General features: G+C 37.5%; 1 protein-coding gene across 3 annotated transcripts; it reads left to right on the top strand.

Moving 5' to 3' along the window:
* Positions 1-470: 470 nt before the first annotated feature.
* On the top strand, positions 471-14091 carry LOC144692497 (P-selectin-like). 3 transcript variants are annotated; one of them, XM_078561439.1, is made up of 13 exons: positions 471-658; positions 2861-2946; positions 3862-4254; positions 4695-4802; positions 5724-5909; positions 6042-6227; positions 6365-6550; positions 6972-7157; positions 7439-7624; positions 9191-9310; positions 11209-11236; positions 11829-11899; positions 12085-14091. In XM_078561439.1, the coding sequence occupies exons 2-12, from the start codon at positions 2865-2867 to the stop codon at positions 11896-11898; spliced, it is 1731 nt and encodes a 576-aa protein (XP_078417565.1). In that variant the 5' UTR covers positions 471-658; positions 2861-2864; the 3' UTR covers position 11899; positions 12085-14091. The 3 variants fall into 3 exon arrangements, with proteins under 3 accessions (XP_078417565.1, XP_078417566.1, XP_078417567.1); XM_078561440.1 differs by lacking the exon at positions 6365-6550 and having other exon boundaries at positions 486-658; XM_078561441.1 differs by lacking the exon at positions 6972-7157 and having other exon boundaries at positions 486-658.
* The last annotated feature ends 302 nt before the right edge of the window (positions 14092-14393 follow it).

The following is a 14393-nucleotide window of genomic DNA, read 5'->3' as shown; positions in this document are numbered from 1 at the left end:
GGATGGCATTTGTGACTTTGATTAGAGTACTTTCAGTGTTATGGCAGGGATGGAAACCTGATTGGAGAGGTTCAAATATGAAGTTGACCAAAAAAAGAAAGCTTGGTAGCCGAGATGCACTGAGGCAGAGTCTGGCATCTCTGTTGTTATCATACATGACATCTGTTAGAAAGTAAATTCCCCTTTTTAGCATTCAGCTCAATGACAATATATTTGGATGTGCTACATCTTTTATCATATTTCTAGTTTTGTTGAAAAGTAGCACAGAAAATGTGAAAATCATAGGTAAGAAAAGATGTAAAAAATGATGGCTATACTTATTTCATAACAGGCAACAGGTTAAATCTTTGATGTCCATCATTATGCCTTGGGGTATTCAAGAGTGGAGTTCCGTCTATTTTATTCTAATCAGTCATCGTCACAGGGAATTTTCTGGGAAGGCCAGGAAGTTGTGTAATTGTTTGCATGAATGAGGATATAAATTTAGCTAGCAGCTGCAGTGAAAGTGTCAGTCTGCAAAGATAACCTTTTCAGGCATTGCTCCTTTCTTGTGCAGATAGTCTACCAGAAACCTTCATTCAACATTCATTCGACTTTCAACTGTGCACTTGTAGAGTACCAGAATCAACAGCAGTGATCTGAACCCAAATTTGTTAAGGTAAGACAGAACAAAAGTAAAGACTGGTGTGCTTACTTCATGCAATATTTTCCAATGGTTTTTAACAAATTTTATTTTATTTTATTTGAAAGGGAAAAGCTCTTTTCTCCTCCCTTTAACTTCCTTCATCTCCTGAAGTGTGTTTCAATGGGTCTTCTAGTATTTTACCCAAATGGTCACACTTCACATGTGATCCTAAACAGGCTATTCAATGATGAGGGCACCACACTTGTGGTCAGATTGTTTGATCTTTGGATGAGGAGACAATGTACTGTCCAGTAGAGGCTACTGGTTAGTAATCAAGACTGGGAATTCTGGTGGATTTGGCCCTTCCTGAGCCCAATGTGTTGAAGCCAAATGAAGCCTAACCTCTGCCCCAAATAAGAATAGCTAAGGAGAATTAAAGGAAGGAAGAAAAATGGCTAACTTTATGGCTTACTACAGTAAAATGGTCATCAGTGCCCTTTAATGGAATTTATCAGTAAGTCAGATAGCATTCCAATCAAAATGTTCAGACTTAAAATTGTAGTAAGATTTGATGCAAAATTTGTACTGTTTAGGCAAAATTATCAGACTCAATTCTAAATCTATTTAAAATGTTTCCAATCTACCCTCCAGTCTTTCTCCCTATAAAGGTTAGGCACACTTGTAGCCCAAAGAAAATGTAATAATGGATACAAAATGCTGAAGCAGTAATATGTGATGTCTTGCAAATTGGTGGTCCTTGGGTTAACTTTTATTTAATGCTGTGGTGTCAGTTTCACAGTCTATCATCATAAGATATCAGTGAGTTAGAAAAGGAGACTTTTTTATTTAATTGAAACAAAAGTATTTTCTTCAGGAGAAAAGCAAGCAATAAAAAAGACAGTAAATCAAATTTCTAAGGTAATTATTATTAAGGTAAGTGATGTTCATGTCATACAGGTCAGACATTGCTGCCTTTGCTGAGGCCAGGGGGAGGGGGAGGGTGATATCACACTACAATGTATAGGTTGGTACAAACCAGCTAACTCCAAATCTGTTACACTAGGCTCTGACGGTAATCAGTCATGTAAAACTGAGGGCAAAATTGTTCTAAATTCTAGTTCTAAATCCAATGGTTATTTTGGCTATTTTTCAGTAGAAGCTTAAGGTTCATTTTCCCACATATTTCTACTCTGAAAATTGTAACAAAATAGTGTTGGTAAATCCTTCCTCCAACCCTTAACACCATAATTATTTTTCTTTAACATAATTGACACCTGTATCATTATTAATCATGTAATAGTTATAACTGATTTCAAGGGGTTGTTAGTAATATGTACATATGAACACTAGCCAAATATCCAGCTACAAGGGACAGGTTTGTAACAAAAGTAAATTTTGGTATTCCTGAGCATCTATTCTACCCAAACCTCAATGATGTTTATGTTACAGATGCTAGTTATTGATATGAATCTTCTTAGTTAAGTCCCAGTCCCAGCACAGATACTGACTTAACAGCAGATTAGTATCTCCTTAGAGACATGTGCAACCAGTAGTCTCAACTGTCAGCTATGTGTCAGTGGTTAACTCAAGGGAAACCGGAGGTCTATGCATATGCGCCAACTCCGCTCACCAATAGCCACAGACTAGTTAAATTTTAGTGGAGCAATCAGTTCTCTGCTCAAATTTTAAAAACTTAAAAACTCTTGGTGTACCTAGAAACTTGTTACATTTCGCTTTGCACTTTGCTACCAATTGTTATTCTTCGTAGGAAGGGTATAACAGTCATACTCCTGTTCAGTGTTAGTCTTTCTAGGGAATATAGCAATAATCACCCATCAAGGGAGAGGACCGTTCCAATCCAAAGCTGGCTCCGCTATGAGTTGAAATGATTAAATTAATCTGTTACTTTCATGGCGCACGGATAATTATAATTTTAGCATCACAGTATTAAGTGTACAGATGCTTAACGTACTTGCATGAAATTCCCTTTGGTATTTTCAGGGAACTGTTAGCCAGTGAAATATAAACATTGCACAGCATAATTTCAAAACTCATGTTTTTAACATACATGAAGAATGAATGCTATAATCAGGCTATAATTGGTTGCTTATTTTAAAGTAAAATAGTACAATGAAAAGTATTCCTTAAATATTACATTTTTATCTTGGTTTTGATATACAGGATCCATTCTACTTGAAAATGATTAATCATAGCTTGTTCTCTGTTGGCTTACAGCAAAATGACAAACAAGGTAAACCAACAACCCCTATTGGTTCAGAAGGGTGGAAGTCAACTGTGGTTCTTCACCATCATTATTCTTGGTAAGATATAAGTAACATAAAATAAAAGCTGCAATAAGGCTGCTTATTAACAATATGGGTGATTTCTATCATATTCCATTTTTATATGCACTGTCTTGGGTTGCGACTAATATCCTTGAAAGACTAAAAGAACTGGCAAAAAAGAAAAGTATCTAAACTATCAAGTTCAGCAAGTTAGACACTGGCCTTTCACCTCTGAAACCTCAAAATCTTCCTTTTTTTCATTCATTCATGGGATGTGGGCACCGCTGGCTAGGCCAGCATTTATTGCCCACCCCTAATTGCTATTGTTCAGAGAGCATTTAAGAGTCAACCACATTGCTGTGGTTCTGGAGTCACATGTAGGCCAGACCAGGTAAGGACATTAGTGAACCAGATGGGTTTTTACAACAATTGACAATGGTCACATGTCATCATTAGACTTTTAAATTCCAGTTTTTTTATTGAAATTCAAATTCCACCATTTGCCGTGGCAAGATTCAAACCCAGGTCCCGGAGCATTACCCTGGGTCTCTGGATTACTAGGCCAGGGACAATAACACTATGCCAAAATCAAACTCCTCTGTCTGATGGCTTTAAAGGCCCAGTTTCTAATGCGTATGCACCAAACTGACTTAATTCTGCACTAATTGGCACTGACATCTATCTAACTTAGAAATACCACAAGCACAGACTGGCACAGAAGGGGATTAATCTCTAGAGTTGGGGTAAAGTTGAAGCAGCTTTCCTTTACTTCTAAACAGACTTGGGAATGCTTGATGCTGACATTAGAACCAGAAGTGCCAATGTGTTCCATTTCCCAGCAAATCCCCAAAAGATAATAAACACAATATTTGGTACAAAACAAAACATATAAGTAAGGAAGAAAATTGATTCAAACAGTGGGAAGTGTACTCATTCATCTTTTCTTTACAGAATTAACACTTCTGGGAAGAATCCATGGCTGGACCTATGAATATACTATTGAAAATATGGCCTGGGACAATGCAAGACGTTACTGTCAAGAACATTGCACAGATCTAGTTGCAATCCAGAATGCAAGAGAAATTGAGTATTTGGATGAGTATCTACCTTTTGCAAAAAATTACTACTGGATTGGAATAAGGAAGATCAATGACATTTGGACCTGGGTTGGTACTAATAAATCTCTAACCAAAGAAGCAGAGAACTGGGCTCATAATGAACCTAATAATGTAGGAGCAAACGGAAATGAAGACTGTGTAGAAATGTACATAAAAAGGGCCAAAGATACAGGGAAGTGGAACGATAACAACTGTAAAAGCAAGAAAAGACCTTTGTGTTACGTAGGTAAGAAGAATTGACCAAAGATTATTTTAATGAGTGCACCTGGGTTATCATTACAATCATTACAAGTTAATCTCAGAATCACATTTAAAGGTTTTAAACAAATCCTGAATTACTGTAAAACAGGTTCTTTAAGCTATCCTGATCCAATATTGATACATTATTCAAGTGTCATCTCTAAATCTCTAACACAGGATGATTTATGACTAATCTCTGAATATGACATTAGACATTAAAATAATCCAATTTGTAATTTTCACATGGTAAGGTATTACTTAATTAAAATGTAAATATGATAAAATGGAATTATTTGAATACAATGTTCATTATGACAATATCACCATTATATTGGCCCTAATAGGAGTTTATATTCATGCTCTTCTTTGTGTGTTAAGGTTATTAATAAGCATTGATTTCTGAGTCATGTTGCCTTTTTTTTTTAGCTTCGTGCACTCCCATTTCATGCAGTGGTCATGGAGAATGTGTCGAGAATATTGGAAATTACACATGTGTATGCAATGATGGATACTATGGGCAAGAGTGTGAATATGGTAAGGACATGTTAACTTCACAGAGAGTATGAACTGACTTGTATTAAATAACATTACCAATTATTTGAGGTAAATACTGAATTAAATTTCTCCACTCACCAGTAATCTGAATTACTAATTATCAAGCTGTTTCACTTTATCAGTTTTTTTTTGCCTGTGGATTTTTTTCTCCTCCTCTCATTTTAATGGTAACTCATTACTGGGTATGGTTACCTGGCTGCTGCCAGGCCTCCACCATTTCACCTGAATGATCTTTCTTCATTTGTTAATCCAAAACTCTGGTGTGGAACGGTCTTGCCCTACTCAACGTCACTACACTCAGTTTCCTGCAGCAGACCGTGAGTTATGAGTGAGTCAGGTTGATCACCCACCCTCCCAACCCTTCTCTGCGCAGTTCATGAGAACCAGGGCCCAATGTTCAAGTCTCTACTGCTGTCATAGCTTAGATTAGCTGAACCATCATAGACTGAAGAAAGTTCTTCCTTCATATCAAAAGTCAATGACAATATACAAGAAAGTACGGAAATTATTTCCAAAATATTTAATACACATCAGGAAAACATTTAAACTATTATTCAGTCATAAGACAAATTGTGAAGATTGCATCATCACTATGGATGAATGACAGCCTTCAGCGCATTGCAGTGCATCCAACCAGAAAGTACTTAATGCCCTTTCCCCACTGTTGCAACACAATTGCTCCTTAAATGATTCCTGAGTTTTGTTTTCCACTACCATATCTGGTAATTCTATCCCACGCATTGATTCCTCTTTGCAACAAATAATTTCCAAATATCAGTCCCAAGTTTTACTTCTTAAGGCTTAAATCTTGCTCTAATTTCATAAAGCGATTTTATACAAACATATAAAAGCAAATTGTAACACAATACCTAACACATCATTCCAATACCTCCTATCCAGTTGAACAGTGTTCCACTCTCAATGTTCCTGACCAAGCGACTATGAACTGCATCCATCCTAATGGAAACTTCAGCTTCGACTCCACATGTGATTTCCAGTGTGCAGCAGGGTTTACACTGCAGGGGTCACAGAGTCTCTGGTGCAATGCGACAGGAATATGGACAGCAAAGACGCCCAGCTGTGAAGGTATAGTCTCAAACAATACCCATTAAAAGAAAGAGAAAATTCTGAAGCAGATTTTAAAATGTTAAAGACATGATGCACATTTATAGGTCAGGGTGTTTAAGCTCATATTCAATTTCATAATTTATATTTTAGTTGTAAGATGCAGAGAACTAGAGGTTACTGGACAAGGATTCAAGAACTGTTCTCATCCCATCGGAGATTTCAGTTACAACTCAACGTGTGACTTCAGCTGCACTGAAGGGTTTGAGCTTGGAGGACCAGACAGATTGGAGTGTGGAGCATCAGGAGAATGGTCAGCGCCCATCCCCAACTGTGAAGGTAGACTGTGAACTGATATCAAGGGATAAAAAGTAGAGACAAGAATTGTTCAATAGACTAGATTTCAGATAAATTATGTTGAGTGGGAGCTTCCGTATTTACATATGTGAACATGCGTTGCTTGATGTTTGTTTCAGTTGTGAAATGTGGAAGTCTGGTGATTCCTGGGCAAGGGAAAATGGACTGCTCTCATCCTACCGGAACATTCAGTTACAACTCAACGTGTGACTTCAGCTGTGCTGAAGGGTTTGTGCTCCAAGGATCAGACAGACTGGACTGTGGAACATCAGGAGAATGGTCAGCGCCTATCCCCAAATGTGAAGGTAGCGTGTGAAATTATACTAAGGAATCCATCTAACTAGGATTAGCCTCAATCCACGTGGGGATGTAAGCATCTCTCTGCTTACTGTAATGTTGGGACCACTGTTATTCCTCCCTCTGTCCAGTTCCTGATGCTGTCCGCCCTCCAGTCCTCCTCCAACCTGCCTGTTCTTTCCAGATGTCCCACCTTCTATAATCACCCACGCCAGACTCTCACCCCACCTTTTCCAATGGTCATACTTTCTCAATCCTGCTTTTCCATTTCAGCTAAAAGCCCATGAGATGCTGGGAGTCCCATTTTCCAAGGGTGTAGAGTAGAAACTTGGAAATAGTTTAATAGATTGCATTTCAGATAAATTATGTTCAGTGTGAGAGCTTTTGTATGTAGAAATGTGAACTTACATTGCTTGATGTTTGTTTCAGCTGTGACATGTGGAAGTCTGGCGATTCCTGGACAAGGGAAAATGGACTGTTCTCATCCTACCGGAACATTCAGTTACAACTCAACGTGTGACTTCAGCTGTGCTGAAGGGTTTGTGCTCCGAGGATCAGACAGACTGGAGTGTGGAGCATCAGGAGAATGGTCAGCGCCTGTCCCCAGCTGTGAAGGTAGAGACAAATAGAAGCTAAAGATTGAAGAGTTCTAAAGATAAAAATCGTCTAAACACAAAACCCAACATTGAAGGTGGAGTCTCAGGCTTGTTCTGAGTATAGTAATTGTGAAATCGGCATAATTCAAATTAAAATCCTGATAATCCTGCTGGGATCATAATGTTAATTCAGAAAATAGGCTTCAATAGAGGTTAACACATAGGCTTGTGAAATGCATGTGCCTGAGCTTCTTTGCATCATCCATTGCAACTCAACCAATTCTCTTTTGCATGTTTCAGCTGTACAATGTGAAAAACTGGAGAATCAAGACGAGGTTATTGTAACCTGCTCCAAACCAATTGGACCATTCAGTTACAACTCAACATGTGACTTTAACTGCCCAGAAGGATTTGTATTGAATGGATCAAGCAGAATCAAGTGTGAAGCTACAGGTCAATGGACAGCACCAATGCCAACCTGCAAAGGTAATTTTCAGTGGCACCAGTTGAACAAGTATTTTAAGAACATCCCTTGCAATTTCTTCTGTTGCTAATCTATTTAGAAATCTGAAAAGAATCTCTTTACAATTTCCAAATTAATGTCTCCATGATGCACTAATTTATTGCCAAGACCTTCATTCAGAGGCATGGGTCTTGATCTATCATATATTATTTACAGCCCATCTCTCCGAGAGAGATCAATTAATAAACTCTCTCTGTTACAATTATGTGTTCTTTATATGACTCCCAAAGAGTCACATCGACAGAATTAAAGCTTTTTGAATAACATTATTGCAGTTATACCATGTAAAATACTGAAGCTCCCAGAACAAGTCTGCATGATGTGTTTCCACCCTGCTGCAGATTTCACCTGCAAGTCTACCTGTTACTTTAGCTGTGTTGAAGAATTTGTGTTAAAAGGATCCAAGAAGCTAGAGTGTGGAGTTATTGGGCATATGCTCTGCCTTCATTTATTATCCCCTGTTAGATAATGTGACTTTTACAATCTTTGGCTTAAATGTTTCATTAATCTCAAATTATGTAAAAGTATATACACGTTTCTTCGCATGGTTTGACAAACAGTAATAATTTACATTCAGCTCTTGCTCTTTCATTCCCACTGTGAAATGTGGTATCCCAAAGATTCCTAAAAATGGCAACATGAACTGTTCCCATCTGATTGGAACCTTCAGTTACCTTTCAGCTTGTGACTTTGGTTGTGTGGAAGATTTCTCATTGAATGTGTCAGTGAGTCTTCAGTGTCAGGAATCTAGAACATGGGACAGAATTTTCTGCTCATTGGCCTGACCCGAATGAGCGTAGAATGACTCGCAATGGCGTCGGGCGCACCCACTGACAAATAACAGGCCTATTAAGGACATTAAAATACCAGTTGAATTAAATTTTTTGCTGCCCTTGCGGTTGGCAGGCAGGCGAAAAGGTAAAGCGGCCTTTGGATTTTTTGCAAAACCTCACCCACGGGGGGGATGAGGTTTCGTTCAGTGATTTAAAAATATTAAAAAATTTTCAAAATAATTTCTGACATGTCCCTACTCATGTGACAGAGGGGACATGTTTCAAACATTTTTAAATTCTTTATTTTCAATGTTGAAAATCTTTGTCTCCCTGAGGCAGCTCTGTGCCTCAGGAAGCTTTTCCTGCATGCACCCGCGGGCACGCGCGAAGTTCCCCACTTGCCCTCCTACCCCCCACCCAGGCAGCGCTGAGCGCTGCAGCGGGCGTTTCACACTGGCTGGTCATTAATTGGCCAGCCAGCGTGGACTCGCAGTTGGGCTCCGATCGCAGGCGGCAGTCAGCTTCCTGACCACTCCTGCTCACCCCCGCCAAGCCTACCCGACGAGGGCAAAATTCTGCCCATGGTCTTCACCAATACCAACCTGTGAATGTATGTTATTTGAGTTTAAAAGCTTCTTATTAATCACTCTTTGAACTAGTAAAATATTGGAAATAATTTTATTTTAAAGTTGAATGATGGCATTTATTGAAATATCCTGTGATGGCTTTAAAGTTGATTTTTTTGTCTGTTGTTAGATTCAACTCCACAACCATTGCCTGAAAATTATTCACCCGTATTAACAGCGACTGCTGCTGCAGCTGGCATCTCTGCCATGACACTGCTAGCCTGGGTAGTGAGACAGCTCAAAAAGAAAAGTAAATATATCTCAGATAATTGTTTTCTATTCTTACAGTTTTCTGTATATCTTTTTGATCAGATTTCAGCTATCCTTGTTTGACCAAAAAGGCTTTTCGCAGTTTATGATGTGTCATGGTTTAGCTGGGCTTCAAGGCATGTTCTCTTAAGGTGTTTAGAGTGGTACAACTCTACACACATACGCTTAATCTGCTATCATAGTTACTGGACCATAAAACCAGTTCCTAGTCAATCCCAGGAGCTCTAGCTGAAAGAACTAGCTTCCCATTGGATTCCTTGAGTTTGAACCCCAATATGGATTACCATTTAAACTTTATTTCCCTCCAACACAAGTCTCTGGCAACTATTGCTCTCAGCTGGACTGTTAGATCCAGTGCTTGAAGGTGTGTAGTATGCCCATCTCATTGCATGGGGTGGGGCGAGGGCAGTGGTAGATGGCACAGAAATTTAAAGGGACACAGCTTGTGGAAAGATATTGCCTCTCAGGTTATCTCCAGCCAACAATGACTGTCGAGGTGGAGAGGTCTGCTTCAGACACAATTCTGATGCTCGGAATGAAAAAAGCAAACGATGATGGATGGCAGGCATGGGAATCCAATGGGGAAATCTGGACAAAAGTGCAACAAGTTAAATAAGTCACAAAGTATAAAGAGTAAAAACTATAAAGATTTAAATCATTCTGTGATGCTAATAATAGAACATATCAACAAGTTCATTTTCACCTTTATTAAAATGGCAGACAGGGATATTTCACATAATTGTGATGTTACTGATGCTCATTAATATTACCATGAAGCGTGATTCCAACATTTACCTGGCTTATTACAAACAATCTGAAAATGAGAAGGCTATTAGAAAAACAGACTACGTGCTCAGAAACACCTCTTGCTCAGATTGTTGAACTGATAAACATTGAGGGTTTCCTGCTGTAAGGGTGGAGTCTTCCTTCAGATAAAAAACTATGAAGAATAAAGACCATGTTGGTCAAAAACAAAATTAAAAATAAACAAACTAAATCAGGGAGGGGTGGGCAACGCTTTGACACATTTTCCTCGCTGGGTCCTGGGTCTGAATCCAGCCAAAATGGATAAACTGAAAGCCTTCTTTCTCTCTAGAATTCAATTTGTGAGAATGGTCCCCAATACAAAACTGTCCATAATGTGGCGTAAATTAGCCATCTCACTGAGCAAGTCCTTAAGGATAGTTGGCATAATGAAGCAGCACACTGACATACAGGCATTCTGGGAGAAGATCTCCTCTTTAGTTTGTTGTCCTAAACCTTTCCTGGATGTGCTCAGTAATTATGTGTGTGTACATTGGTAACAGATTCCATCTTCCTGTACAGATTTTTCTGTCCATTTAACTTATAAGGCAGAAAACCATGGGGCTACAGAGTTGCAAATTCTCAAAAAGCCCATCTTGAGAGTGCTTCTTCAGGGAATCAGCTTCTGTTTGGAATGATACAAAATCACATTAATTCTTTCTGTTTGTCACACAAATTCTCCACCTACCTTTAAATGTCTCTTTCTACTGTGGAATTTATAACTGGGGCAAGTGATCTGGCACTGCACAACATCCTGTGACAACCTGTGCAAATTTCTACATTTACTGTATGTGGTGCAATTTGGTGTTCAAGTGCCACACTTTACATAAGGAATCTCAGAGACAGTGAAAATGGTACTTTTGAGCAACTCTGACCTGTGCTGCAATAAGTAATTTGCCCTAATTATAACAATTTTAATAGTGGTTGATCCTGTGTTGCATGTACTTTGTTTTCTTAATAGTTTGTTTGAATGTCCAGTTCTCAGTAGCACAATGAACCTGGCATCTTAACTTGAATGTTCCCTTTTCAGGAAAAATAAAATCAATTGATTTTCTTTCCCTCTTTCCCTTTTAGCACAAGCAAAAAAGTTTTCACTTTTAAGGTAAGAATTTGAATTTTTTATTATGTTATTTAAAAGTGAGATACCATGTGACCACTTATAAATGTTATTCCCTTCTGCATGATCTGTGGCTTTATAAAAACTCCGTGTAAGTGATGCTAGGATTATAATTACTGAAACAGTATGTACTGGCTTTGTATGTTACAGTGAAACCATTCTCTGATATCTCAGTTGCAGATGGCACCATGCAATGTATACCGAGCTTTATAAATCAAGAAGGTGCCAGCTTCAGTCACTGAGTCTGTGCGGAGCTAACAGATCTTAGCTGGAGTAATGTATAGATGGACCATGCAAAGACAGAGAAACAAAATCAGTTAGAATCACTGTAACCAATCATGTGTAGACATGACACAGGATTTGACCTGGCTGAGATGGTCTGCATGGTCAAGTAGTTCAACAAAACTTGCTGTATAAGCTCACAGGTCAAAATTGGCAGTGAATAACAATAAAACATTAACCAGTTAGCAATGTTAGGGGAGAAGGGAAAAATATACAGTAAAGTTAATTTTTTAATTTATTGGCCAATAACTAATTTCAATTTTTAATGCTAATTAAGGCTGTTTCCTTTTGACAGCAATGAAAATCAGGATAAAACATCAGAAACTTACAAGTTGAAGGATGAATGTGATGGCAGCATGTGCTGAGGTGAGATACCTATGCTTAACTTATCATTAACCATTATTAGACTTTACTGCTGGGAACAGTGAGATAACTACATTGCAACCTACAGCAGTTTCTGATAAAATTTAAAGATGGTTTATTCTTTGATTCTAAGAGTGTAGGACAGCATGTCAAATATCTCTAATTGTGTTTTACATTTCTTATTACAGGTCTTTGACAGTTTTTTTTAGGTCAAAGAACAGGCAAGCAAGAAAGGAGTGGCAATAATTTTCAAGATCACTGTTTTTACATCTTCAACATTCCACCAAATTAGTACCATTTATAAATGGGTGAATCTCCTCTATGAACAGAATTCAGTTCACTGTCTTTAATCTAATTAACACAATTTTTCTATCTTTCTGAATGACAAGTGCCAATGACAAGGCTGCAAAGCTTACTGCACAATCCATCATGTGAAGATGCAGATACTTGTGTTATGTGTTAACCACCACAGGATTAAGTCCAAAGAAGTGTACCTTTATGGCTGTTATATTAATGACAAATTTGTCACTTTTACAAAAAGATGGCAATAGACTATTTGAAAATGAAGCACTTCCACTTAAAGGAGACAGAACTGGTCCTACGATTGATATTAAACAATTTGTTAGATCAGTGATATGTTGCCAGAATAGATTATATATAGCTACAGTTTTGCACAATTTGTTTACTGTTTCGTATGAATGCATTATTAGTGGCCTCTGTGACTGGTACATAAAGTACAAATCCACTAAGGGATGAGGTAATTTATTGTTTGCAGTAATGGTCAAACATGTTTAATTTAACTTCAAACACTACACTAGTAGTAAAACAAAACTAAGAGTTTTCTTTTTAATTTCTATGTCCTCTCCTTTAGGTTTCCCTCTATATAACAACATTTTCTATGAAGGCAAAGGAAAACAGCCTACATCTTGGCCTGCTTCTTAGCTTCTGTGTCTGGCCTAGGATTATGTCCCCACATATTTTTCCTCATTCTAAGCCTCTGTCCAGTGATTTTCAGTAAGTTGTGAGCAAATTAGTACCCAAGTTTCCTAATGCCACAACTTATTGATGCATCATAGGTTAGGTTTTGTGAAATCTAATTTCAACAGACCTAAAAACTAAAAACTTTCAATTTAATTGGTTAGAACACTAGTGGAAGGAAATATTTAATTTACTAATAATGAAGATGGTAATTTCTAGAATAACAAACTGAATGGTAAAATGGTCAAATCCCTTACTGCAAACAGATTAAAAAACAAAATCCATTTGGTATGGTAATACAAATGATTCTTTTAGGAATCGAATGGAAACTGCACAATGACCATTACGCTGTTCTGTAATTTTTCTTCACTCACCATATCTGTATATGTTGGTTATTTGTGTGTGCATACAGTTGTTATTTATTATTGGTTTATTTAATTACTCCCTATGGCTGAGATATTACCCGAAGGGTGTGTGTTAGATTTATATAATCATCTCATCAGACAAGCTACACTTATGATGTGTATTAGAATTGTGGCTTGTTGTTACTTATATGGCTCTATACCTGTGTTAGGACATGATGTAATTATTATGATCTGTTAATTTGGAGTCATATCTCATTCATAAATCATGAGTTGTCCAATACATTTTTTTGGTGAGCTGATAGGGGTTCTTCCTTCTCAATCTGAAAAAATAATTATGATATAGACTTGAGTAAAAAATAGGTAACAAATAATTTGCTCATAAAATGCTGCACCTAATCATTGGCCCTCAGTATCATGTTTTTATGATGGTAATTTGACAAGATTTAAATTTATGTAGACAAGTTGATGACAAATCTGCACGGAAGAAATAAGCCCATCAGGAGCCTGTTGCAGTAAAACAATCCAATATTATTCCACATGGAAACAGAAAAATGTTCTATTCCCCAGCAGAGATATTCCTCACCACAATAAACACAAAATTTACATTAAAAAGTCACAGATTGGAAAATGTTAATGCATTATTTTGTACAGTGTTCACTGGAAAATATGAGTGTTTTTATAAGGTGCTTTTTAATATTTTCAGGGTGTTCACATAGATAAATTAATATTATTGTACATGAGGATTAGATAATTTGTTTATCTGTTGCTGATTAATGTATTAATTTCCTGATTGACATGCTATTCATTTGTATTTATAATTCTAATAAAATGTAAATGTTGGTCATAAACTGATTGCGCTGTCAGTTGCCTTCTTAGATCCCTAAGGATGGGCACAGGCAAGGCCGCTTTGGCTGGACCTTTTTACTGTTGCTAGTCATTGGATGAATATTTTATCCATTGTTAATTAACAAGTTTAACCCAACACACCAATCAGATCAGTTGGCTAGCCTGTCTAAAGAAAAACCAAAAGACTACTGTTTTGGTTGCTTAATTATAGTTTGTCACTTAGACCTTGAGATTATGCTCTACAAATATTAGTGTATAAACGCTTATGGTATCTCTTCTATTAAAATAATAGTACAGCACAGAAGGGG

The sequence above is a fragment of the Cetorhinus maximus genome, chromosome 17, assembly GCF_964194155.1.
Source record: "Cetorhinus maximus chromosome 17, sCetMax3.hap1.1, whole genome shotgun sequence".
NCBI lineage: Eukaryota > Metazoa > Chordata > Chondrichthyes > Lamniformes > Cetorhinidae > Cetorhinus > Cetorhinus maximus.
This window is presented reverse-complemented; position numbering and strand designations above follow the sequence as displayed.